We start from the raw sequence: 27,780 nt of genomic DNA, 5'->3' as shown, positions 1-27,780 counted from the left end.
ATGGGTAAGATCCCCTCGGTCTTCTCCAGGCTACGCAGGCCCAGCTCTCCCAGCCTTTCCTCCTAAAGGAGATGCTCCTTTCCCCTCAGCAGCTTTGCAGCCTCTGCTGGACCCTCTCCAGCAGTTCCCTGTCTCTCTTGAGCTGGGGAGCCCAGAACTGGACACTCCAGAAGTGGCCTCACCATGGCAGAGTAGAGGGGGGAGGATTGTAGTAGGAGTAGTAGAGGAGTAGAGCAGTAGAGGAGATGGCCACGTTCCTCCTAATGCACCCTGGGCTCCCACTGGCCTTCTTGCCCACACAGGTTCTGCTGGCTCAGGGGAAACTCATCCGTGCCAGGAGGACACCAGGGCTTTGGCTTGCTCAGTTTTGGGAAGCAGCCCTGGCAGGTGTCATGTGAACAGCAAAGGTGGTGTTTTCTGGTGGAGAGGCGTGGGGCTGTGTCTTGACCCAAAAAGCTGCTGCTGTTGTGTGTTCCAGCTCAGGCCACCTTGGCCCATCTCTGGTCCCCACTGCTGGGGACACAGAGACAGGAAAGGACTCTGCAGTACCTGGAAAAGTGTAATGAAAACTGGCAGCTCCTAGATCAGCATCTTTAAAAAATATAAATCTGGAGTTAAAATAAGACGTGCTTTAACCCAGAGTAATGCTGGAGCAGGACAGCAGGCCGAACAGGTCTTCTGGCCACACGGGTGTGCTTGACTTGCTTTCATGGTTAGGAGGGCAGGGTGGGCTCCTCACCAACACCCACGCTGACCCTTTCTGAGCAGATCAGTGTCCCTTCTTAGACATCTGCCCACCAGAGTTAGCTTTAAACAATAAATAAAATAGAAGCTCCCTACATTCAGGCAGTCAGGCATTTGCCCTGGTGTCCTGTCCCCAAGCACCCAGGAAAGGCCGGGCTGGGCACCCACTGGAGGATGGACAGTGCCACCCCATGGGACAGCCACAGCAGCAAGACCTCACCCACGCTGTGAGTCCCCTGGGTTCATGTGGATGATGCTGGTGAATCAGGTATGGGTTATGCAGGGAGGGAGGACGCAGGTGGCTGACGCAGGCGCAGATGAGTGGCTAGGCAATGCAGGCAGGGATGCAGGCAAGCAGGTGGCTGCCGTGACTCGGTAATGGGCTGCTCCTGCCAGGAAAAGCCCCCAAGGAAGCCACCCTACAGACCCAGGGAACTGCTTTCCATATGGGTCTCCAAACATTTGTGCACTGTCAAGGAGGTGGGGTAGGGAGGTCTTTCCTTGAGCTTCACTGACTGGGACCCGGCATATCTATTTTTCTACTTTAGGTGGGTTTGGGTATTTTCTCCCTTTGCAAGGAGAGTCTGAAAAGGGAGGAGGAGGTCTGTACACCTAGGAGATGTACTGGGAACAGGTCTTAACTTCATTCTGTATCCTGACTTACTACGCCTCTGGAGCCTGCCTAGCTCCGAAACATCTGAATGTTATTTAAACCTTAGGAGTGTTTTTTTTCCCGCTAGGCAGAGCAAAGGGAAGCAGATCCAGCTCCTCGGCATTTGCAAGCCCAGCCTCTGTCCCAGATGGTGGCTGCTCCCTCCCACCGCCTGTCCCTCGGCTGTGCTGCGGTGGGTGACCCAGGGACAGGCGCGCTCCTCAGCCGTGCTCTCCGCCGGGGGATGCAATCAACCCCCTTCCCTTTAGTAGCACAGAGCTAATCAAGAGAAATTTCTTTTAATATTTACAATAAGTTTTTTAATCAGAAGAGCTGTTGCTATCCAGGAGACGGCACTTCATTGCTCTTCCTGCACCGGGGCTGGTGGCACTGACACCATTTGCAAACACAACCTTTGCCTTTTGGAGATAAGCGAGAGCCACCGTTTGCTCCCCCGCCTGCAGAATCGTGCCGTGATGCTGCAGTTGACTTCAGCCTCTCTCACTGCACTGAGAAACATAACAGAGTTTGCCAGAGAAAGGATTTTTGTGTGGTTTGTTGTTGGGCTCATTTTTCTTCTCTTGGCCAAGACTCAAGAATTTTCTGAGTAACTTTTCAGAGAATCCGCTCCAGCAACTCAATAGCAATATGCTCTGTTTGCTTTTTATAACATAAATAAATCTGAAGCTCTGCCAAGGAGGAAGGGGGGAAGAAGTCAGGGAAAAGCCAAATGATGGTGTGAGGAATGCCTTTTGGCAGAAGTGCCTGAGTGAAAAAATGAGTGCGTGGACAAAGGAGCACTGAGAGCCACTGGGACAACCGGCAAGTCCATCCCAGGGAGGCTGGGCATCTCCACTTTTACAGGCACACTGCAAAGGACAAGCTCTGGATTCCTTTCAAACCTTCCCATTAAGGTAAGGCTTAAATGTTCTTCTTAAAGCAAATAAAAGTTGTTATTTAAAAGGTATGCAAACATCCACTGATTAGTTACACCATTAATAATACTGGGTGAGATAATGAATGCGTAGGCAGGACATTGGGCATCATTCTAACAGGCTGAGTTAAGCCTGTGATTAAGCTTAGTGACTATTTAAAGGCAATAGTGTCTCTTTAACCTTACTTTGATATGAAATAACACTCAAATGCAGCTCAGTTTATGGCAGAGGTGCATTTCCACTGCGTCTTAGTGCTCAGAAGATGTGGTAGGTTCACCACAGCTCAGTATTTTAAGTAATCCATCACATACAAGGAGCAGATTTCTTTCCCTACATGCAGTGTAAGCTGAAGATTGAATTAAAAAAAACTCTTCTGTTCATTTTAGGCTCTTAAAAATTACCCTGGAAATACTGAAGGAGCAATGAAATGAGTTCTGGCTCATTTCCCCCAGCTGTCCAAACTCTGCAGCCGCGCAGCAGGGGGTCTGGCAGCACTGAGGGGCGATGGGGGAGGGGGGCACGTGCGACAGCTGTGATGGATACCTGGGGCACCGGCTCTCCATCCCACCCAGGACCTCGCTGTGTCAGCTTGTCGGGGGTTACTCTCTGTGACTATTAAAACGAAGGAGAAACTGGAAACCTGCTTTAGCCGTGACGCAATTCCCGTTTCGGTTGTGGGAATGCATACGAGTGATATGTACTGTCTTAGACCTTGCTTTTGTTAGGTGAAAAAGCGACCAAGCAATTGCAAGTTTAACTTCACAGTTTCCTCAAGGAAGTTTGGAGATCATTAGTGTGGGCTAAATTCAAATTTTTATGTGCCTGGATTTAATGAGATCATCTGTAAGAGAAAAATCTATTCAGAAAGCGGCAGCAAAACGGCAGGTTCCTGCCCCTGAGCCAAGGTCCCTGCACCATCCTCGTGCCGTGCCGTGCCAGTGTGTGTGTTTGCAGTGTGTACCTGGGGAAGGCCATTTGTTGCAGCTGCTTTTCCAGCATTTTGGTGCCTGCTGCAGTGTTACAGCAGACATGTGCCTCTCCTGCAGGCTGAATATCAATATTTGGAAGAAGATAAACTCTGTCTTGACTGTCAGCACTGCGAGGCATCATCCCCCAAAGGGAACAGGGCAACATAAATCTTCCTTCAATATGATGGGGAGGTTTGAAGGGATTAGGTCTACAAATGCTCTGATATTTCTACCTGAGATTTCACTTATAGGGGAACAAGATCCTGTTTGAAAGCATATTTTAGCTACTTGTATGACAGCAGAGCAGGCTGGCTATGTGAGTGTAGCTCCTTTGCATGTACGTACTTAGTCCTTTTGCTCATTAAAGGCACTCATGATTATTTTACTGATGGTTAATATGGACATAGCTGATCTGCAAAATTTACTCTGACAGCCACCTTTATGCCTGTTTCTTGACGTTTCCACCACCAGCACTAACCCAGGCAACAAATCCTTGGTTTGCTTTGACCACGTCTTTTTAAGGACACTGACACGTCTTTTGGAGTACCACACCAACACATGCTCGTGGCTATCTGTTTCTCACTCATTTTCCATTAATATCCCCGACAACAACAGCTCTCCCAACACACTTCCAAGAATTTGTTCTCTCGTAGCTCCCACTTGCCTTCAGTTGACACTGCTTTCCGTATGAGCTCAGCTCACGCCACAGCCAGGAGTTGCTCAACACTTCTTGGTGTGAAGCCTACAGCACGTTAAAATTACATTCAGAAAGATTTTAGTGATTTTAATTGACCACATTATTGTTGTTTCTTGGATATTAAGGCCACCCAAGTCAATTAGGCCATCTAGTATCATCTTCCCTTATTTATTTCATATATAACTCCTCCCAGCCTTACCATACTGTGCACAGAAGCGTGGAATCCTGGTTATCCTCAGCATCTTACTGCTTAGCTGCAAAGCCTGGGGCTGCGTTGAGGATGATGATGTCTCTTGGTCCCTCACTGCTCAAAGCTGGGCTTGTGCTCAGCACACGAGGTCTCAGTTGCTTAGCTTGCTCTCTTGCAGTAAAAAAGGGGGGAAAAAAATCATTGTTCACGTGTGCAAGGACTGTGCAAACAAAAGCAGCCACTGCTGCTCTAGCTTTTGTTGTATTTAAAAGTAATTTTTTTAAAAAAATGTTTGTAGGTTCAAAGATGCAGACACTTCAGAGAAAGATGAGTGTATTTCAGCAAATTAAAATTCTCTTGTGGAAGAATCTAATTGTCAAGCGGAGGATGAAGATGCAGAGCTTTGAGGTAAGCTAAAAAAAAAAAAAAAAGTGAGTAGCTAACCATTGAGAGCAGCCAATCGCTGCCTGCCCCTAAATGCCAATTATTTTTTTTTTTTAATTAAAAGTTGAAGTACTTTTGAAATGCTTGCCTGGTAATGAACACTTTGACACTTTTTTAGCTGGTAATATTTCTGTCTTTTATGTGACATGAGAGTGCAGATGGGCTCTTTGAGCAGAGTAATTTACTGAGGTGATGGGTGCAATGCAAAGACTGTGTTAGTTAGTCGATGTCTAAAAAACCAGTGTGACTGTGAGTGCCTCTTGTTTATATTTCAGTCCCGCAGAGAATATGCTCTTCTACTGTTACATTATCAAATTCTCCTCCCCGCTCTCCCCCTTGCCTAGGAGTGGATGCTGTCTCTGCTCTTCCTGCCACTGATGTTCATCATGAGCGTGTTCATTGTGAACATCCGCTACCCCGAAGTGCCTTACAGCCACCTCGGGCAGCTAGATGACCCTGCCTATGACTCCGCTGGGGTCACCATCGCTTTTACTCCCATCACTGTCACCACAAGGCAGATCATGAATAAAGTCGCCTTGAACTCTGTAATGATGGGTATGTTTTGCTTTTGAAGTATTTTGCTTTGCCATTTTATTTTTAACCCATGTTCAATGTATTAAATGTGTTTTAGTCGTTCTCCAGTATCTTTGGTCAGTAGAGAAAATTCATATGAATCCTCCATTCTCACAAATATTTATTCTCTAGTATTTAAATTACTAGTGAGGCCAGTGTGTGCTTGAGCTGTAAAGCTCTGCCTTACCTGATATTCCTATGTAGACTAATACTATTACACCTTGGCTCATTCTTTTGAGGTATGCTTCTTCACAACTGGTGTAGTATAAAGGATTTTGAGGTGCCAGCCTGTCCAGTAAGGAGAACTGGAAAGGAGGAATTGCCATGCTAAAAAAGTAGAATATACACCCAATGCCTGTGCACACATTTCCAGACCTACGGAAGCTCATAGCAATATTTTTCTTACACGCTACAGGTGTAAAACTAGAGGCACTGGAAAACGAGAGAGCCCTGGAAGAAGCCTGGATTTCAAATAATGAGTTAATAGGAGTTGTATTTAAGAACAACTTCTCCTATCACCTCAGATTTCCTATTGGCAACGTAGCTATCCCAAATGACAACTTTGGATACATAGGTAACACAAAATGAGAATTTACGGGCGGGTGGTTGCCTGACATGGATAGGCATCACTTTGTTGGCATAATCCATATATATCAAGTGATTTAATAAATTGTTAGGTTGTCTTTTGTTTTGTCAGTGGGCTGCTGTCCATTTGAAGAGTTCCCCATAGTGCATATGCATGCTTATCAACCACTTTTGTATGGAAAACTAATTACATTTCGGTGCTCTTACCTGTGATGCCCTTCACCTTTCATCCTTGCAGATAACTGTTACAACTTCTCCTTGCGGCACTGTTACAGCCCCAGGTACTGGTACAAAGGCTTCCTCTCCCTGCAGTCCAGCATCGATGCTGCTATCATCGAGGTAAATTGAATTTATGTGTATGTAAGTGTCCTTTTATTTTAAACTTGGTACAGGAAAGACAAGTTGTTCCGTGGCAGTAGTAAGGGATGGGCTTGTCAGAAAATTTTGCAGAAAGCCAAATATTTTAAAAATCTTGGCTACCTGAATATTATTGGCAGCAACAATTGAATGAATTGTTAAATGAATGAAATTCAAGCAATGAATGAAAACATTCAGGCAGGAACCTGAATGCAATCAGCAGTTCATGAAGGAAATAACACGTTTTGATTTAATTTTTAAGATTTGTACTAACTTTTGTTTCTTTTCAAAATGATGATTTCTCTTAAAGGCTAGGAACTGGGCATGATACCACTATTTGATTTAGAAAATTTCTCAGATTCCAAAGAAAAGGCAATCCTTGCAGGAGACTGGGTGGTATGTGTATCTGCTGGACGACTCGATTTCAAAGTAGGGACATCTGTCATTTCTCGCCCTTCCTTTCCAAATTATTCCCCAAAAGTATACCAGGGCAGGGGCCATTCCACCTGGCTGTGCACCTCCAGCTCTCCAGGCGGCTTTCATGGGGAGAGAAACAGGACCCTGTGAGCACGAGTGATTTGAGTCTCTGGATCCTTACCTCTGGACAAGCTGAAGGATTTATCTCTCTCCATAGACAAGGGATGGAGTTTTGCTGAGGTGCAGACACACAACCGCGTCAGATGAGCCCTTCCCACAGGGCTTTATTGCATTACTGGTCGGTGTCTTCTATAAAGCTGCATTAAAAAGTAAATCCAGGGGTGTTGAATCAGAAGGTTCCTTATATAAGTACATATCGCTGCAGAAAATCAAAATACTGAGATGTTGACCTTGAATTCCTTTAGATGGTGGCAAATCATTCTGTTTGGGAAGAAATGAAATCAATTGCTGGTGTCCGTATGAAGTCCCGGGGCGTCATCTCCTTGATTACCCTAGAATACAGTTATTTCATGATTACTATCGTGATGTGTTTCTCTCCATTCATGTATTTCTTATCAATGAATGTTGTAAGAGAAAAGAAGAAGCTCAAAGTATTGATGAAAACGATGGGGCTGCAGGATATTGCATTTTGGTGAGTCCTTTTTTAACTAAAGAAAATTTGCCAAAAATCAGTATACCCCTAGGCACTTGCATAGTCCGCTAATAAGTTAAATGAGTTCATAAGGTACTCTAAGGACAAACCAGGAGGGCTGAACATGTCAGTGGTGTATTCTTCTTCCTTGGGTATTTCCTCCTAAGGTGGATCACGCTATCTGCTCTGCCTAGGATGTGAACGAGTTGACCCTGGGAAATAATTAGTATTTTAATTTTAAAGCAGTTCTGACATGCAGATGAAGTTGTAACAACAGTTCTTCATTAAACGAAAGTGTGATGCCACTTTTCCATCCTCAGGCTCTCCTGGAGTCTGCTGTATGCTCTTTACGTGATGGTCCTCTCCTGCCTGCTTACAGCTGTCGTGGTGCAGGATGCTTTCTACCTCAGCAGCTTCCCTGCGGTCTTACTGCTGTTTTTCCTGTATGGCCTAGCATGTGTAAGTCAGGTTTTAAAGCCAAATTTTCCCACCATGTGACTTCTTACTATGTTGAGCCTAAACATTACTCCAGAGCCTTTTGCACAGTGCGCAGGACTGTACCCTTTGCATGGTCATATTAATATTAATAGCTGAGTGGACTCTCTGAGGCAGCAGTGGTGATCTGAATTGCAGCCTGGAGGTCTGACAGGCAGTAGGCTGGCTGTAAAAGATCCAGCTTGAAACTCAGATCAGCCCACCAAGGAGGACTTTAGTGTATTTTATTACATGGACTCAGCTCACCAGAGCTCTGTTTGCCTGGCAAATGGAAGTGCTACTCTTAAAGCTATTTATTTTTTTCAGTGATTGAAGGAAACTTCTGTTCTTACAGATCCACCTGGTTTTCATGCTCTGCTCCCTCTTAAGGACCTCCAAACTTGCCAGTTCCTTTGGGTTCCTCACCACCTTTCTCTTTGGATGCCTGAGCCTCGCAGTGCTGATAGAGAATATTCCAGAACCACTGAAGTGGTTTCTCAGTCTCTTCTGTCCTTTTGCATTTAATGCTGGCATTGCAAAGGTATGGGGTGCCATCTCTGCAGCTGAACCAGTAGCTTCTGTCCTGGGTGCGTTCGGTGGGGATGGAGTACGTTTTGTCACAGACAGTGCTGTGCTTTGCTGATAAAGGCATAGGAAGTCACAGTCTTCATTTTAGAAGACCAGCTTTCCTACATCTGTAAAATCCTCAGGTACTTCTTGCTCATATCAGCTTCCCGTTGTGAAACCTCCATGCCAGCCTAGTTGCTGTTGGGCAGAAAAGTGGGGCTCCAATGCCCCCATTCATCTAAAAAGCCAATGAATGCAAAGAAAACCACAGCCCTCATCACAAATAATCTGCCATTGTGCACTTCTGTAGCATCCACTGGAACCCGAGGAAGCTCCAGCAAGCCCATCGCCACACACAACAGCACCATTATCCTCCAGGGCTGGACCCCAGGCACACAGGAGTTGACTTGGGGACATCAGCTCGTCGCTGCCCGCTCATTCCCCTCTCGCTGCGGCAGCTCTTCCTGGCAACAGAGATTGCACAAACCCAATTCAAGACTCCTGCTGCAGCCATCCTTCCTCCATCCCTGCTTGTGATAATTCTGTGGAGTTTCCCAGTTTTCCTTCAGTCCTATCTCCATAGCTCTGAGCGATACTTTCTAGCTCCAGTTTTTTAATATCTGATTTCCTGACATATAAAAATCTGCCTGGGAGAGGAAATTTCTGCAGCAGCAGAAAAGAAACAGCATTTACTATTAATTTACCATATGGTTAAATCAATCACTATGTAAAATTATTCTGTCCTTGTTGTGACTGTTACGTCAAGGGTGCCAATATTATGTTTCTTGAATGATTTTCTATAGAACTCTAATAATTTCTTTTGCTTCTGTATGTGTGAAAACATAACATCTCTGCATGGAGTAAATTTATTTCCTTTCCTCACGAGAAAGAAAGGTAGAAAAATCAGTCAGAAAATTCTGGATTAACAAAGTCAATTGTGTCCATGGATTGATGCCATGTACATAGTTTTCCAGACCGAAAATTATTCTTCTTTGTCCTTTTATTTCAGATTTTTCATTTAGAAAAATATGGAATGGGTTTCTCTTTCTCTAACCTTATGGAGGAATCATACTTTTTATTTTCAACTTACATTATGCTGGTCTTTGACTCAGTCTTGTACATGCTGTTAGCTATGTATTTCGACAAAGTTCTTCCAGGTACGCTTATGATCACACTTTCTTCTTCTATATTTTTGATTTATATGGATTGCATGTGGTATCTTCTCCAAGAAATCATGGGCTGCTCCATCCTCTGAATTAACCAAAATAGGTTTTGGTCAAAAAGAAATGTATTATATTACTTGAGTGACTTTTCTGCCTATGGCACACACTGGTAATACCCAAATCAAAGATCACAAAGTATTTAGTGTTTACTCTTTCTAATTATACTGCTGTTGAACTGTTTATGAGAAAATAGTACAAGAGTGTGTGTGGGGGGAGTTATTTTAATGAATTAAGTAAAATACTGAATTCATTAGATACAGCCCTGAAGCCAACCTTCTTGTCTCCTCTATGCTAGCTCCAAACCTCTTTTTACAACTGGATAAAGTACCAATTTTGAGGCAACCAAGTACTTATTAGAACCTCCTAAATGGTTAGTCTAGGATGGTGTCTTTGCTGTGGCTTCGGTTAATGACAGGTCATCTTCTTTGCTTTCCTGTCAGGCAAATACGGCATCCCAGATCCTCCTTTTTTCTGCCTGAAGCCCTCGTACTGGGCGCGGAGCAGGAAAGGCTCCACCAGGGAGATGCCCAGAACTGCAGCGAGCCCTGAGGAGCTCCTCGGTGATGATATAGAGCCGATGCCCCCCGAATTCATGGGGAAGGAAGCCATCAGGTTAAGAGAGAAGAAATTGCCATTCATGCTTTTTGAGTTGGGTGGCTTGGGTGTCATGCTCCCACGGACCACCGCTTCTGCCATCAGCTTTGTTTTGACTTACCCAAGCTGTTTTCATGTTCATGAGGCTCTTGCAAAACACTTTATTTCACAAAGAAAAAGTAGAGATAAAACGTAGATGAGATAAACAGATAATTCAGGCTGGTCACTACTGGTGAAAACTAGAAAAATTCAGATTAAAAACTAACAGGGGTTTTTTTGCTGTGGACTTTGTTAAATGTCCGTTAGGGACCCCAAGGAGAATGTGGAGGGCAGCCTGTTGTAAACCAGCCACCTGTTACCATGGGCTTCGCCTTGTCTTTGCAAGGCTTGGTGCTCCGGTGCTGTGTGCCTCATGCTGGTCACCAGCGATGGTCACTGCCTGGTGATGCTCACGCCCGTGCACAGAGCATGCTGAACCCTGCTGAACCTCAGGCCTGCTTCTGAGTCTTGCTTTTCATGTCACTTCTGTCATTTTAAATTAAGGGCCATAAGAGTGAAAAAGGGCACCAGGGAAATGTATTTACAGGAATCCTGAAATAATATTATTCTTACCTTCCTTTTAGGCTCAACAATATCAAAAAAGCATATAAAAAGAAGGACAAGAAGATAGATGCTTTAAGAGGTATGAAATCTGTGATACTGATTGCTGTTAAAGATGAGGAAAAACAGTGCAAACATTTCAGTCTGTCAAAGAAATAAAACCACACCTGCATAACTTTTCAAGCTATCTAAGATATTAATTGATGCAACTGATTACTACTTTGTTCCATTTTTACTGATATTCTATTTTTAATATGATTAAGGAGTAGAAAGGGTGGGATTTTTTCTGTTGTTGTGTTTCTGTTTTTCCTGTTAAACACAAAGCAGCTTCTTACACTGTATTTAAAGGTTTGCAGAACTTTGCCCTACATTGCTTAATGCACTTTTGGCTAATTATTGCTACTTAGTTCTTACACTTCTTGACTTGTCTTGCCTTCAACAATGAGTTGAAGGTGAGTCAAGCCTCATTTCTTCCCAAACGTGATGTTGTTTTCATTGAAGGTTTGTCTTTAAATGTTTATGAGGGTCAGATCACCGCTTTACTCGGCCACAGTGGGGCTGGAAAGACAACACTGTTAAATGTGCTCAGTGGACTCACTTTGCCTTCTGAAGGTAGGATGGCAAAGGGTGGGATGGGTTGGGCTTGATGCAAAAGCTGTGAAGACCAGTTCATCCCACCCCGCCACATTTATTCCTGTGAACAGGCTCTGCAACCATATATGACTACAGACTCTCTGAAATAGGAGATAGGGAAGCGATTAGAGAGATGATCGGCATCTGCCCACAATCCGACATACAGTTTGAAGTCTTAACAGTGAAAGAAAACTTGAAAACTTTTGCAGAAATCAAGGGCATCAAGTCCAAGGAGGTAGATCAAGAGGTAAGTGTGTGTTCCCCTGGAACGCATCACCGTGCAGCAACGTCAGGCTGTAGGCAAACCCCACGTTGCTGTAAAAGCTCCTTTTGCGGCTGGGAAGCTCAAAGGGTCCACCTGGCTGTGTCTTCTGAAAATCAAAGCTGGTGTCAAGCTTTGACCAGGTTAGTAGGCAAGTTTGTGGTCCTGATGCAACCACAGTGATTCCTCTACTCAACCCAAGGAGATGAGGGGATGCTGCAGCCCCTGTAGTGGCTGCTTCTGCTGGTGGTCATAGACCTCGGTACATGCTCTTAGAAACTGTGCTTGCAGTCCCAGCCAGATGTCCTTCATGGCTGATAAAGGATGGAAGGACAACTGGTGCTGAGAAGGGACATCCTTGTGCTGTTCTAGGTGCAAAACATTTTGGAACTGCTGGATATCAGTAACATTCAAGATACTCAAGCTGAGAAACTGAGTGGTGGGCAAAAACGAAAGTTATCCATTGGAATAGCCATGCTTGGAAACCCCCAGGTAAAGCAGCAGGCACAGCTCTGTAACATAGGAAAGGGTAAGGTCCAACACAACTAAAACGTTATGCTTGGCTACATAAAACTTGGCTAGAGGTTCGTGCATGGTTTCAGACCTCTTTAAAGCACTCATGAAATAAATAAATTTAATAATTTAACTTTGTTAAATTCAAAACCCATTTTGCTAACCTAGTTTTAAAGCAGATAAGTAGTTCCACAGATGGACTTGATGATCTTAAAGGTCTTTTCCAACCTAAATGATTCTATGAGTCTGTGATTCCCTGACCTCTTGCACAGCTCCCACAATAGCTGCCCTTGCACAAAAGGTGGCCTGGGTCTCTTGCCTTCAGGAGCTGAGGCTCCCAGGAGAACCCAAACCCAAAAGATGTGCTTTTGCTCTGGCAGTGAGGAATTCCTGCTTGCACCCTTTCTGCAGGTTTTGTTCCTGGATGAGCCAACGGCTGGGCTGGATCCCCTTTCCAGGCACCAGGTGTGGAGCCTCCTCAGGGAGTACAGAGCTGGTCGGGTGATCCTGTTCAGTACCCAGTTCATGGACGAGGCCGATACCCTGGCAGGTAAGCGCAGGCTCAGCCTAGAGCATCTCTGCAGAATCACCCTGGAGCACAAAGCCAAAGCTCACATGAGGTTCAGTTGCAAAAAAAAGTTTTGAACCACTGCTCTACAGTATAAATTCCCTTCAATTTTTTATTTCTTTAGACCGCAAGGCTTTTATCTCGCATGGGAGGCTGAAGTGTGTTGGTTCTTCTCTGTTCTTGAAGAGAAAATGGGGGATTTGCTATCATTTAAGGTATCTACTTCAGCTCCAGCAGCTGCTCTCTGGGCACATGCATGTACAAGGAGCCACCAGGGTGACTGTAAGGGGGAAACTGTAGACCAGATGTCAAAACAATAAAACTAACTGAATTAATGTTCAGTTAAATTAATGGAAGCAGCACTTTACTGCAGAGTCAGGAATAAATGAAGCACGCTGGAGCTGTCTTTTTATGCACCCTAGCAAATAGTGGTGGGTGTTGTTTGTTTGGGTGGGGTATTTTTTCAAAACTAAGCATCTGGTTTTCTTCAACTGAACAGGATCCATGTCAGCGAGTCTTGTGACTTAGAAAGCGTGACGTCTCTGGTTAAACGGTACATCCCCAACGTCATATTCTCAGGACACAGTCAATACGAGCTGAGATACAAACTGCCATTAGAAAACGTGAATAAATTCCCAGGTGATGTATATTAAAATACTTGAGAATTGTCCATAAGGAAAAAATAATCACGTGGGGAGGGGAGAAGAGAAATAAAGAGGGAGGTTTTCTAGAGGAATCACATAAAGGCTTTAGAACTGTTGCATTTTGGTCTCCCCCCCACAATTCTAGCATCCATATGTTTAAGATAAAAACATGCAACAAATGCTTTTCTACTGTTTCTAATGAAAAACCTGGCAGGCTAAACTGGGCTACCTGTGTTCCTGAGAGATTATTTTTCTTTTTGTTAAACGAGAAGATAGTGACAAGAGAAAACTCGGTACAACTGGTACCGCTCCGTACCTACAGCGGCACCAGGCAGACCCTCACTCACCATGTCCATCACGTTCAGTCTGACAGTCCCGCGGATGCATAGTCTGAAATGCGGGTGCTAAGCAGAAAATCATCTTCAATCAGCTATAGATCTGGCAGCCTTGGGTTCCTCCAGACCCTTTGTATCCTGGCAGCTAGCTGCTTTATCGTTTTCCCTGTCTCACTGGAGATGCTCCAGTCAGGTTGACTCAGCTGAGCCAAAGTCTGGTCTGGAGATATATGCTCATGTTTGAAACCTCGAATGCACTTGTATTGCAGATCTGTTCAGCGGCCTCGACAGCTGCTCTGACCAGGGAATTGTCAATTACGGAGTTAGCATGACAACCCTGGAGGATGTCTTCCTGAGGCTGGAGGAGGGAAACACAGCAGATCAAGAAGGTACCATCGTGGCTGCAGCTATACAGTGCACAGCCAGGGAGAACGGCTGCTTTGCAATAACCCTGGGCATGCCTCCAACAGTTGATTACTGGGTGGCTTTTAATTTTTCACACATTTCGACTCAGAAGCTGATCTTAGACATAAACATGCAAAACTCTCTGCAGATGAGCACGGGGAGGAGTGGGCAGAGGCAGGACAGCGATGCCCTGATGAGACAGAGCTGGGCTCCCTGCTGCTCTCGGACACCAGGAAGGCAGCAGTCAGCGGCTCAGCGCTCTGGAGGCAGCAAGTCTCTGCCATGGCATGGGTGCACTTCTTAAAGCTGAAGAGTTCGGTGAAAAACCTGCGGTCAATGTAAGTACCAAAATGATTCGCTTTTGCAGATCTGGAACTGGCCACAGTTGCAGCAGTGGGGAACAGTTTTCCCTGTTTTGATAAGCATTTGGATTAATTAATATGAGGTCTGGGCTAGGAATGGTCTTGGTAACCTGCTGTCAGAGGAGAAGAAAGCTTCTTCCTTTGCAGTGCCAGCAATACAAAATCCCCCTTTTGTGCTTTTTCATTTCTATAGTGAGTGGTTTATGCAAGGGAAAACCATTTTCTTTCTGAAGAATCATTTATAAACACTTTTATTTCAGATGCAGGAAGAAGTTCTAAAATGAACTAGCGTGTACAGAGAAAAGAGGGAAAAATACTACTTTCAGACTTCTTTAATGTTTTTTAAGCTTCTCCCTTGTTACCACTGTCTGAATTCACTTGGCCCCGCTGTTCTTAAGCTGGCATTTCCTGGTGGGGCACAAGAAACACAAGGGAGATGCCGATTTATGAAAAACTGATATCTTAAGGAAGTTTGAAAGGCATTTAATGGCCCTAAAAAGTTGAGTGCTCCAGATCTGAGGTCTTCTCCCTGCTAAATTTTGAGGGCTTTTGTGAATGAGCAAGGTTTGAGACTTCTGAAATTGCCAAAAATTTTTAACAGAGAGTCGGGCAACTTGAATATAGTAAACCTTTCCTAACATGCAAATGCATTCTGCTGAATATCTGTTTTCAGAGTGTTTATCCATCTCTTTCTTAATGTAGTTTGCTGCTCTATGTGGTTTTTCTACTTCCCCTGGTTTTGCAACTGGCCCTGGTTGCTGTCTGGCAGAGTGTGAATGTCTGGGAGCTCTCATCTGCGCGGTACTTCTTGCCCCGAGGGAAGAGGGCTTGCTCGGAGATGACCAGCCTCCTGGTCCAAAACAACACAGGTGAGGGCAATGAACCTTCCCTCATCCTTTCCTATTCTGGGGCTTCTTGCTGTTGCAAAGGAAAATAAGTGAAAGAGCAGATGGTTGTAGGACCATGGGGGATCTAAGGGGTGATGGTTTCAAGCATAGGCATCATTTTTAAAGGGTTGTGAATGAAGCCCACTTTGGCTTCAGCAGCTGGTGAGATCCTGACACAGTGATGTGAAAAGGGATGTCACAGCAGATGAGATTAGAAGGGACACAGTTCTTTCCCTGCCCCAAATCCAGACCTCTGTCCGAACAATTTCTGCATTTTCATAGTGTGGGATTCTCAAGCCAGGCACCATACGCCAGTGAGGGCTCACTAATGCTGAGTCAAATTAATGGTCTGCTCCCAGAGTTATACCTTCAACATTCCTATGAGTGCATGCTATTTTATGTTACTTGGCCAGAGTATGATACTGTTGGCTTCATCAGACCATCACAAAGGAGAATATATTTTGCAGAAACTCAGCAAAGGCAGAAAAAAATGACAATGCAAAAATTCAGTCAGTGCGACTGAAATCCATTAACTTCACAAAAATTAATGTGCAATGATCTGCCACATATGTGCTCTCTGATGTCCACGGTTATTAGACTTTGTCTGTTTTTGTTTGGTGGTCATGGATTTTTTTTAAAAAGCAAACCATCAAAGACTCTCTTGTTCAGTGTTATGATTCCTCTGCTTTTGGCTTTCACACCAGGCACAGACATTGAAGACTTCATCCGCGTGCTCGAGAGCCAAGATCTCACAGTGGAAATAACAAACGAGGAAAATATCACTGAGGAGCTAAAACACAATGGGGCTATTAAAGTGGCTCGCAAAGGTCAGGTGAGGACTTTTGTTCTCTTCCTATTTCTTCCCAACCATTGAATAATTAAGCAAGGTGCCTCCATCAGCTCTACCTGTGGGACGGTCCTGTTGCATAAAGTCCACAGTTACCACGATTTGAAAGTGTTTTAAATAGTAAAGTAAATGCTAGAGGAGACCTTATCTCCCTCATCCTCCACATCAAACTTTACATTTTTGTAGCACAGCTATACAGACTTCCAATACCTCATAATTTGTTCTTTTAGCAAACAAGGCATAAACAAAATTATTCCAGGCTTGGATTCTCCTGGTATGCTCCTTTTCTACAGCTGCCCTGCAGATGAGAAAACCCAAGCATTTTCATCTTGTTTTCTTGCTCTTTGAAGAGCTACAGGTTTACTGTGTTATGCCACATGGAGGCCGTCAACTGCTTCCCAGTGCTTGTGAACATCATCAGCAACGCTCTGCTGAGAGCCCTCAATTCCACCGCGCACATTCGGATCTGGAGTCATCCATTTTTCTCTGTAAGTGTCAGAGCCTGGCAGCCAGAAGGTGTCAGAAAATAGTTCTGAAATCTGCTTAAGGTCTCAGATTTTAATGGGAAGCTGTGTGGGGCTGTCTGTATCTGCAAACCCATCTCCCTCGGTGGTAGCTCTGGAACCATCACGTTTGACTTCAGGAAAACAAGCTAATTTTTCCCTTGTGGGTCTTGAGGGCTGCTGCATGGAAAGGGTAGCTGGGTGGGTTTCTTCAGGATGTTCCTTATTCTCTACGTCATGTTATTCAAGCTGCAGCACATCAGTTCACAGAAGAGAGCTCACCACAAGTCTGGATGGAGGAGTGGGACCTGCACCACCCATATCTCCTCACCAGTGGCAGGCATTTTGCAGGGCTGTGGTTTGGGGAAAACTTTCCTCCTGCCAATATTTGGTTTCCGATCCCACTTTGTCTTCATACTGCCCTGTACTTCATGAGAAATGCAGTAAGAGGAATTGTTGCATCTAGCCATTACACTGTGAACGTTTCCTATAAATGCTTTCTTCTTCTGTTTCCAGATAGGTGATTCACAGTTCTGGGATTATTTTATTTCTTTTTACCTTGTTTATATGCTGTTGTTATTCCCTGGTTTTCCTCCTCACCTTGCAATGGGCTACATGCAGGATTACAAGGTAAATTCCTTGGAATGGAGCAGATGTGGGGTGGGCAGAAGGGGTTACAACTGCATTGCCACAAAGGATGTTTGAATATGATGGGCAGCTTGAGGTGTTTTCCTCTGTATTGCCATGTGCAGCTTTGCAGCCATCACAAAATGCTAAAAGACAAAAAGAGGTTGAATTTTACCCTGGTATCACAATGATAACAGCTTTTTGTTAGCTTTTTATTTCCTGGAGCCATTCCCACGGGTGCTGTTGGCCAGCCAGACACCGACAATAAACTGTCCTTTGCATCGTGCCTTCCCAGGTGGGAGCTCGCGCCCAGCTGCGGATCTCGGGGCTCTTTCCCTCGGCATACTGGTGCGGCCAGGCACTGGTAGACATCCCACTGTGCTGGTTCCTTCTCTTCTCAATGTTTGGGCTTCAGTTCGCAATGAGCAACGTTTCCGGGAGCATCGACAACCTCTTCTTGCTGGTACACCCCATTCTGGTGGTTGCTGGTTCAATAGGGAGGGACTGGGGTAATATTTTGAGCATGTGTAAGGGTAGCTGAGACACCGTGGGTGCAGACGGTGCTGGCACACCCCTGGGTCCCAGAGGCTTCCTGACCTTCTCCTTGTTTCACCTCCTATCATTTGTGTGTTCTCAGATGGAAATAAAAGGCAATAAATCTTGCCTTAATTTTGCAGTAAAATTGTGGCAATTTCTGAATGCCTTGACCTTAACGTATGATTATTTAAACTGAACTGCGTTCATAGATATATAGGTTTCTGGTTGTTTACATCACTCCATTTTCTCCAGTGAAAGCCTTGTTTTTCCTGTAGATCATGACTACTTTTGGCTATGGAATTTCTATCATTCTCTTCATCTATGTGATCTCCTTCGTCTTTCGCAACGGATGGAACTGTGATTTTTGGTCTTTTATCCTCGTAGTGGTAAGCATGTGGCTGGGTGATGTGCTGTAGGGCTTACAGAAATGTATTTTGCAATCTTAAGGATGAACAAGAGGTCCAAACACCCAACTATAGACGCAGAACATAAATACGGGCATGTGTTCTATAGCAGTCAAGTCTATATTAAATTCATGTCATCATGTTCTGTTCCCACAATCCTGCTGTGGCACAGGGAAATGCTTGGATCTACCCTGAGCTGGGGCAGGAATGGAGGCAAAAAAAGTTATTTATTGCTCTGTTTGGCACCTCACATCCAAGAGGTAAGGTGCTGAGACATGAGCCATCAGGTTAGATGCAGATAGCCCAAGCCTGACCTGGAAGAAGATGAGTTCTTTGGCATGAGCCAGGATGGGAAAGAACAGGACAGGATCCTGTGCTTTGCTCTTCTGCTGAAGCATCCCTGTGTCTGGGAAGAAGTTTCCCCAGCTGACCCAAACGACCTCAGGCAGAGGTGGATGAGGACCTCCTGAACCCTCGTTGTTTCTCGTCTTTGTATTTTTTGTCCATTTTTAGAAATTCAACAGGGAATTGAAAAGGTAGACCCACACAATTTTTAAGACCAGTGAGGAGTGCAACGCTTCCCATCAGCTAAGTTATCCTCTTGTTTTATTTCTAGGTATGTTTTGTTTCTTACATCATCAGCAGAGTCATGGATTTCTCAATTGATCCTCAAGTCTCCCTCTACGTTATGTCTCTCCTGATTCCCATATACCCACTGATGGCTGTAATTATCAGCCGCCATCAGGTAAGTGGTGGCACTGGGCAAGGAGAGGCACCCAGCGCAAAACACAACTCTGTGTCCTCGTGAGCACAGTCATGGTAACGTTATGCTGCGTTCTGGGAAGGCTCATTAGTTTCCTCTAATGGGTAGGATTTTCCAAATGGCCGGAGTGCATCGTTAGGTGACCATTTCAGATCACATCTAGTTTTTCCAGCTGTTCATTATGGCTAGGGGCTACTTCTTGCGCAGCTGAGCTGCATCTGTAGATTACGGATAACACTGTTTCCATGCAAAGTTGAGCAATTTGGCTTGAACAGTCATAAGAGAAAACTTGAAGTTACGCATCTGACTTTGCATGGAAACCGTGTGAGAACTAAGAACACTCACAAGGTGATTTACCCCATGTCAACTGAGGGTGGTCATGGAAAACCAGCTAAGAATTTAACAAAACCCTCCAGCTATGTGCAACACCGTTCATGAGCCGTAAATGACTTGGGAATGAAGCTGAAGTAGAAGAGACTCCTCCTCTATCCTGTCCCACTCACCTCCATCTCTTCTCCACTGGAACACCAAAGGAGAGGGATCCAGGTGTTTTCCTGTGCCGGGCCATTACCCCTAGAAGGAGATGCATGAACTGAGTGCCATGCTTGTCATCTGGTATAGGACTGGGATGCCCAAGTAAACATCTGTATTTGTTCATCTGTCTGGTGAATATTTTGGGTCAATCAGAAGGTTTTGTACATTTTCAAATTATATGTTGTTTGCTTCCAAAATTAGCCAGCACTATACTGAAGAATTACAGGTCTTCATTGTGTTGTTTTTATTTATTTATTTATTTATTCTTATAGATCTTTATAGAAGATGCTGACATGTTTGGTGTGACTCAACAGCATGATGTACTAATAGCTGTCTTCGCAGTAAGAAAACATTTAAGATTATTTTTGTTTAGGAATGTGTGTCTTCTAAACCCCATCCTCAGTTACAAAGAAGCAGGCAAGAACCCTGAGCTCATTTCATGCAGAAGGAGGATCTCGGTGGGTCTGGATGGCAGATCACCTTCCTGTGCGAAAATAACCTCACCCCTTTGAAATGGGGAAGGGAAAATGGAATAAGCCCAGATCACTTAATGCTGCCCCATTACTTTGTGAATTGTGTTTTTCTTCCACCATGGGTATTTTCTGCAGTATTGGTAAGTGATACCAGAGTTCAAGATCCTCAGGATTACCCTCAGTTTAGATGTTCATGGAATTTATTTTTGCATATTATGTTTTCCCCCCACATATTTTATAACACTGCCACCACCTTCTCGGTTTCAGCCATAGGAAGATGGAAGGCAAGGCTGTTTAATGTGACAACCTTTTTTTTTCAGCCTTATATCCATTCCGTCGGTTTCATTTTTCTTCTTCGATATTTGGAGATAAAATACGGAGGAGCAGTTCTGAGAAAGGACCCAATATTTAGGTTTGTATAAACATGCATGCACCACGGGCGTGGGAGGTAAAATCCTACCACATTGCTTTTCCTTGAAGACAACATTTTGATCAGCTTTCGTTGCCTTTGTGTCCCTATTTTTCAATATTTTTTTTAATACTGGTCACTTTTCATAACTGAAATAGGCACTTAAATACTACAGTGTTATGCTCATGTAAAACATCACTCAGTCTTGTTAGTACCTCCCCACAGTGCTGCCTGTGCTGTGTAGGTGTACCAGCTTGATTCTTTGTATAACAGAAAGGTTATAAATATTAAATAAATAATAATAAATTAAAAAAAAAAACCAAAAACACAAGAAACATTGAACCAGAGGGACATTCCCTCTAGGTCTATCCAAAATGCATTGGTGAAGAAACAAGGGTAAAGAACAAAATGCTGAGGTGAATCTCCTGGGTTTGTAGAATCTCCCCAAGGAGAGCAAGCAGCCACCAGCACCCTGAGGAGCTCGAAGAGGAAGACGAAGATGTTAAAGCTGAAAGAGCAGCAGTGAGAGATGCCATAGCGGCTCCAGGCCAGGAGGGGGTATGGCTAAGCGTTGTCCTTGGTTTATTTTATACCAGTAAGAAGCCCACTGGTGAAAAACAAACCACCAGGTATCAGTAAGTGCAGGTCCGTGCTCTGGCTTTGTTATTCTCACTGGGAAAACCAGGCTCCCAAACGTGCAGTGTGGGTCCCATCCGGATGGAGAAGCAAGCTGTTAAGAGGAATGTGGACAATAAAGTGCCCTGTTGCACCTCATATTCTCAGTGAACTATAAAACAAATTCAAAGATCTTTAGAAGGTTTTCTACCTTTTTTAATGGAAAAATATTACTGAAATATTAATGCTATCTGGTATAATAGATTAATCTTTCTTCTTCCTCCTTGCTTTTAGAAATCAGTCATTATTGTCAGCAATCTGTGCAAGGAATATAAAATAAAGCAAGCTGGTTCAGTTTTTAAGAAGAAGAAGAAAATGGCCACCAAAAATGTTTCCTTCTGTGTTAAAAAAGGTGAGAACTGGAACTGTTCTCCTAGACCTTTTTGGAGCCCTGATCACACCCAGAGAGTTAATTCTCTGCAGATTCTCGGTTAGCTAAGCAATGACATAAAGGTCAAACCTATTTGCTCTGTGGTTAAGGCATGTTCCATCTGTGGTTGATGTGTTAACGAATGACATGATGTGGATGCATCCTATTAGTTATCATTGACTCTCCATTATCTAAAATAACACAGCCCCCTCTCTCCAAGAGCCACTTCAGCAGTGGCTCCTGAGAGACCTGGGAGCAATCCTCAGACTTGCAGCATCGCTCAGAGTTATAACATTACAGGCTCCCAGAGCATATATTTGTATTCTTTACTTTTACATGATCTTTGATATTAGCAAGCTCTTTTACTTTTTTTTTTTTCTTTTGTGGGACTATGCCTGATGTATTTGTCAAATGGAGAGTCAAATAAGAAATTATATGTATTTATTCCAGGAGAAGTATTAGGACTTCTGGGGCCCAACGGAGCTGGTAAAAGCACAGCTATCAAAATGATTGCTGGAGAAACGACACCGACAGCTGGACAGGTAGGAGGCATCTGGAGGAAAGAGATAGATCTGTGATAAAAGTGCAAGTGCAAACCTTGCACCTAGGCTAAGCTATATATTTTTTCAAAGCATTATTAGTGATCAAGATTCTAACTGAATTCATTGTGCTATTAAGTAATGCATTATTAAAAATATTGTGACCTACTTCTAACTTGGACAAGCAGGTGCACCTACCCTATTTGGCCGTGTTTATATTTAGAAAACATGTCAATGAGGGTTGCACAATCATTCCCCTGCTCTTTGGGTTTCCCCATCTAAATCCCAGTGAAGCCCACGATCTTCCTCTGCACCAGACCCTTGTATCTTGGCAAGGCTCTATGAGAGCAAACCGACCAGCCTGGTTGCGCAGGTGCTGATGAAGAGGGGAGATGGAGCAGACCCCCACCCCCAGGACCACACGCCCGCCTTCCTGGGGTACTGCCCGCAGGAGGACCCGCTCTGGCCAGACCTCACCGTGCACGAACACCTGAAGGTCTATGCAGCCGTGAAAGGGGTGTGCAAGGAGGAGATGGCTGCTGCTGTCAACCGGTACGGATGGAGGGTGCTTCCAGGGGTTGGTCAGTGGTTTATCCCCTAGTCCTAGGGCATGGGGAGGGGACCAGAAAGTCAAAATTCACTGTGAATCACAGCCAACCTTGGAAAAAACTCAGGAAATGGAGCTGCAAAAGTGATTTTGTGCTAAATGCCGTGATTAAGAGAGTGGGTTAAGAAAATCTCCAATTTGCCTAAGTGCATTTAGTGGGGATAAATTTACCACTAATGTCCTTTTAAGTATGTTATCTTTAGGAAGCATTTCTGAAATCTCTGGTGTTATAGTTTGGCACTACAAGAAAGGGTGCTTAAGCACTGCCTACTCAGCTGACACTGGCAAGGTGGAATGGATTTATAATGCTGTTGACAGTAATGATGGGTTTAGAAAAGAGCTTGTGGTTTATTCAGTACACTTTGCTTCAAATATTCACTTAGATTTTAATAACACAGTAAATGTTTAAAGAAAGCAAGCAGGAGCCAAGAGCAAGGGGAAGAAAGTTCCTTTTTCTTATCGTTTTGGGAATCCGTGGTAAAAGTATTGCTTTGGATTAAGAAAAGTATTCCTTTTTTGCTTGTTCCTTTTCCCCGCAGAATAGTGAATGCTCTGCAGCTTCAAGACTATTTAAAAAAGAAAGCCAGAAAATTATCTGCTGGGATAACCAGAAAGGTGTGTTTTGTTTTAGCTATAATGAGAACTGCAATGCTGACAGCACAAATCAAAAAAACCCTCCGTGAGCAGAGGGACCTACCTGTGCTCTGAGCTACCCAGGAGAGCATCATGTTGGCTCCCACGGTGGGGTGATGGAAATCAGCCTTTTCCAAAACCACGTTTCCTAGGAATCAGAACCTCGATTCCCATAAATGAAGTGATGCTGTCTGCAGCTCTTTGTAGACAGAGTGCCAGGGACTGCAAAAGGTTTGACCCAAGCCCCTTTCCCTGTTGTAGCTGTGCTTCGCCATGTGCATGCTGGGCAACCCCATGGTCCTGCTCCTGGATGAGCCATCAACTGGCACAGACCCCAGTGGGCAGCGCTGTGTTTGGTGAGTAGGACCTCAGGCACTCTGCCACCACGGTGGTAAAGGGGTTGGAAGACAAGAGGAGATGCCTAAGGTTTGGTAAAGTGTTTTACCCTATCTGCAGTTAGCTGGCGCTGCTCATCACATGCCAGTGGTTTTATTGGAAACTCCATTTTCTTGGTTCTCTATAGCTAAAGCAGGAGCAAGGGGAAAGAAAGAAACATTTTACCTTCGTCCTTGTTCCAAACTCGGGGACAGTCATATATGGGATTTGGAAGAAGTCACAGAGGCACCTAAGTCAAAAATATTTTTTTTTTCATTATTTCCAAGTATTACCATGTGCACATCAGTCTAAAATTGCTGTATGTAAAGCTTTTACACTTGTTTTATGGGAAAAGCATTTGGAAAGACAAAAGTATAAGAGCCTGATATCCCTAGGGAGTGTTAACTTTTTCTTCTCCCACCTTGTCCTCAAGGAAAACGATTCGTGCTGCCCTGAAAACCAAGGAGTCGGGAGCCATCCTGACGACGCACTACATGGAGGAGGCGGAGGCAGTGTGTGACCGCGTGGCCATCATGGTGTCTGGGCAGCTACGGTGGGCAGCAGCACGGCCGGCACGCGGCGGAGCCAGGAAAGGGTCCATGCAGGGACAGGGGCTTCTCCCCCTGCCTCACCTACCTGAGCCCATCGCCATGGGTGTTATGAAGTGCTCCTTGCGATTTCACCGGCTGTACAATTCGGGAAGGAGCAAATGGTGGGGCATCCATGGTTTCACACTGACAACTCTCATTTTTCCTCCCTTCCCTGCAGGTGCATTGGCTCCATTCAGTACCTGAAGAACAAGTTTGGCAAAGGCTATCTGCTGGAAATTAAGGTCAAGGATCCAGAGCACACTGATCTTCTCCATGCTGAGATTTTGAGGATTTTTCCAAGTGCAGCTCGTCAGGAGCGGTAAGTACAAAATATGGGATGAACGGTGTTTTCAACACTACCTCATCCCTAAAATGTGCCCAGTGTGGTCGGCAGAAACGGGATCTCAGTTGGAGAGGGATGAAGAGCTCAGAGTCCCTGTATGGGGATCTGATTTGGTAATGTCACCACATCCAACCCTGCTGTGATCCCTGCAGCAAAATATCCATACATCCATCTCATGGCGTGACAGAAAGTTTTAATCCCAGAACCTCGATACAGAGAAAGAATCTCTTTTCTTCTTTTTCTTCAAGGTTTCCCTCTTTGCTAGTCTACAAGGTCCCAATGGAAGATGCACTGCCCCTGTCGCAGTCTTTCTGCAAACTAGAGGAAGGTAAAGGCAAAAGAAGATGACTTTTTGAAAAGGTGGAACACAGACTGCTAATTTTTGACTCTCCTTCCATTTCTCCACAGCCAAACGAAACCGCAACCTCGAGGAGTACAGCTTCTCTTTGAATACTCTGGCTCAGGCAGGTGGTTTCGAGGCTAGACATGCTAAAGGCGTGTGCAGGAACAAAAGCCATAGTGAGATCCAGGCTGGTGCAGGAGCAGAAGGCTGCTCCACTGTGTGGGGGTGGTGGGCAATGGGTCTTTTACTGGGAAAGTGGTGAAAAATGGTTTGGCTCTTTTCACACCTGGGATTTAGCATGGTGGGAACAAGTCTAGGCAAAGTGTTGCTACCTGACTCCACTCACTGGGGCCAGGCACACCACACATCCAGGGGGTGGGTGCCCTCGGTGGATACCCACGCCCAGCTTCTATGTTTGTTCCTGAAGCTGCAGGTTATTGCTGCTTGTACAAGGCTGGTGGCAAAGATGAGGAATGTTTATGTCAGTCCATTGGTGGGTGAAGCCTACTCTATGCATACACCTACGGGCAGCCAGTGCCTCTCAGCATCTTATATCAGAGAGCACTGGAGGTCTGAGCTGCTGTGTATGTGCTCCCCACACAAAGCTGCTACACACAACTCTCATAGGGGTTGGGGAGCTGTACCTCCTGCAAAGGAGCATCGCCGTTTCTACTGAAAGTCAGAGGAATAATCAGTGTTATCTTGCCCATTTCAGGTGTTCTTGGAACTCTCCCGAGAGCAGGAAAAGGATAATTTTGATCTGACTTTGGATGGAACTTTTGAATGGAAACAACTTCAGCAGGAGGACTGTTAAAGGTCTAAGATGTTCATGTACACATTACTCAGTATTAACCCAACTGATGTGATACTGCACATATTTACTACCGTTATCAGCATACCACAAAGAGAAGGAACAGACTGCCTTTCCAGCAAGCATCAGCTGAGGGCTCCTCTCTGATGCAGAAGACATTTCACCTGGACTCTGCTGGTGTCTCGCTGAGCCCTACCCCAGGCTGCCTTTCCAGTGTCTGGTTGATGAAGTAGTGCCTGCCCTGGTGAGAGCTCTTGTCAAGCGTGGGGACAGAAAGATTTGCAGAAAGAAGGGTCATGCCCCGTCTCTGGGGACTGAGGCTTTGCTCGGTGGATCTGGGTGCATCAGGGAATGTGGACACGCTGCCAACCTTCTGGGCCCCTCTCCCACCAATGTATGGGACTATTTCCCTATTATGTGTTTAATAACATCCTATTGAAATTTGCACTCTATTTTTATAGCCTTCCAATAAATGTCACTATAGAAACCACCGTTACTCCCTCATATGTCATCACTGCTGTGGACCATCAGGAACAGCTGAGCAGCTCAAACATCATCCCCTGGGGATGGAGGTGGCTGAAGAGGGCCCAGGGCTGGTGGCCAAGTGGTTGTAGTCACTCATGTTTACTGTCTCTGTGAGCCTGGCTCTGCCAGTGCACTCACCCCTGCCCTCCCTCTGCACTGGGACCAGTGCTTTTCACTCCTCCCTCCAGAAAGCAGCCTGGGTTGTTCAGCCTGGAGAAGAGAAGGCTCCAGGGGGGGCTTATTGCAGCCTTTCAGTACTTAAAGGGAGCCTATTAAAAGAGGGGGGCAAACTTCTTAGCAGGGCATGTAGTGATAGGACAAGGGGAAATGGCTTCAAACTGAAAGAGGGGACAATTAGATTGGATATTAGGAAGAAATCCTCCCCTGTGAGGGTGGCAGGACACCGGCACAGGGTGCCCAGAGCAGCTGTGGGTGCCCCATCCCTGGCAGTGTCCCAGGCCAGGCTGGATGGGGCTGGGGGCAACCTGGGCTGGTGGGGAGGGGTCCCTGCCCAGGGCAGGGGGGTGGAACCAGATGATTTTTATGGTCCCTTCCAACCCAAACCTTTCTGTGTTTCTATGATTTTCCTCCTGACAGCTCGGGCATGTTCTTCCTGTGCCCAGCTCATTTGCAAAGGTTAAAACTCTCACAGAAAATATTGAGTTCAATTCTCTTTATATAATCTGCAGCAGTGGCTGTGTTGCAATCACTGCTTGTGTACATTCCCCACTTGCCTTCAAAACATATTTTGGCAGTTGGAGGACATGTATTTAGAAAGATATTTCCCTCCTGGTTGCACAACAGCTCCATTCCTACTCCCCACCCCTGGGAAATGGGTAAGTGAAATCACCGAACAGTTTGGTCACCTGTTCATACACTCAGCTCTGGGAAACGGGAACTCAGTAAAAGGGAAGAGTTGCATTTAGTGCCCTGGAGATAGCAGCAGCAGTGGAGACCTCAAGCCCTGAGCCTCCTAATTTAATGACAGCTTGTATGATCCATTCCTGTTGGGGGTTTTTTCATCAGCATTTTGTGGTTTGTGCCCCTGGAGATGCTGCTGGTGAGAGAGACCATTCTGCTGTGGTGGTTGCTGGTTTGAGTGGACTTGTGCCATACACTGGTTTCCCTCCTCCTGTATCTCTGCTCTTACATGCAGACCCTCACTTCTTTAACAGAGAAATCTTGTCTGTCACACAGCAAGAGGGGACCCAACCCTTGGGAGGTCTTTAAATGATGTAAAGATGCCAACAGTAATAGATGCCCCGCAAACAAGTCCTGTCCCAGAGAGCACCTCTGGGAGCTGGAGAGGAGAAGAGGAGTGCACTGGGACAGAGGGAAAACCAGGAAGCAGAGAGCAGGACTGAGGTGTGTGAAATCCTGTGGGAGCTGCATTTCCTTTTCTGGGGTGAAGAGTATCTCCTTCTTCCGACACCACTTGCACAGTTGTTTCTTCTAAGTAACTACCACCAACCCACTTCACCCTGTGCTACCACAAATCGGACAGATTATTCTCCATGATATTCAGGACTTTCCATTGCAGGGGAAGACAAGCAGAGCCAGATCCATCATCTCCTGCACAGGCAGAAGAAAA

General features: G+C 45.1%; 1 protein-coding gene across 3 annotated transcripts; it reads left to right on the top strand.

Annotated features, from left to right (window-relative positions):
* Positions 1–1,574: 1,574 nt before the first annotated feature.
* On the top strand, positions 1,575–26,155 carry LOC102052741 (ATP-binding cassette sub-family A member 10-like). Of its 3 annotated transcripts, XM_055727829.1 has the most exons (39): positions 1,579–2,310; positions 4,485–4,594; positions 4,975–5,185; positions 5,619–5,777; positions 6,027–6,127; positions 6,988–7,214; positions 7,535–7,673; positions 8,044–8,229; positions 9,265–9,412; positions 9,919–10,090; positions 10,696–10,754; positions 11,174–11,284; positions 11,377–11,552; positions 11,940–12,059; positions 12,492–12,630; positions 12,773–12,863; positions 13,148–13,287; positions 13,897–14,016; positions 14,181–14,370; positions 15,097–15,263; positions 15,986–16,113; positions 16,479–16,616; positions 17,148–17,261; positions 17,554–17,721; positions 18,071–18,181; positions 18,816–18,944; positions 19,769–19,837; positions 20,290–20,381; positions 20,816–20,936; positions 21,288–21,405; positions 21,874–21,965; positions 22,336–22,514; positions 23,109–23,184; positions 23,464–23,558; positions 24,011–24,130; positions 24,346–24,486; positions 24,759–24,838; positions 24,919–24,974; positions 25,569–26,155. In XM_055727829.1, exons 2-39 carry the CDS (start codon positions 4,493–4,495, stop codon positions 25,665–25,667), a joined length of 4,884 nt encoding a protein of 1,627 aa, XP_055583804.1. In that variant the 5' UTR covers positions 1,579–2,310; positions 4,485–4,492; the 3' UTR covers positions 25,668–26,155. The 3 variants fall into 3 exon arrangements, with proteins under 3 accessions (XP_055583817.1, XP_055583804.1, XP_055583813.1); XM_055727838.1 differs by lacking the exons at positions 1,579–2,310; positions 4,485–4,594; positions 4,975–5,185 and having other exon boundaries at positions 5,729–5,777; positions 6,027–6,891; XM_055727842.1 differs by lacking the exons at positions 23,109–23,184; positions 23,464–23,558; positions 24,011–24,130; ... (2 more) ...; positions 24,919–24,974; positions 25,569–26,155 and having other exon boundaries at positions 1,575–2,310; positions 22,252–22,383.
* The last annotated feature ends 1,625 nt before the right edge of the window (positions 26,156–27,780 follow it).

Source organism: Falco cherrug, chromosome 1 (genome assembly GCF_023634085.1).
Source record: "Falco cherrug isolate bFalChe1 chromosome 1, bFalChe1.pri, whole genome shotgun sequence".
NCBI classification, from domain to species: domain Eukaryota; kingdom Metazoa; phylum Chordata; class Aves; order Falconiformes; family Falconidae; genus Falco; species Falco cherrug.
The sequence above is the reverse complement of the archived record's forward strand: the minus strand, read 5'-3'. Positions and strand labels throughout refer to the sequence as shown.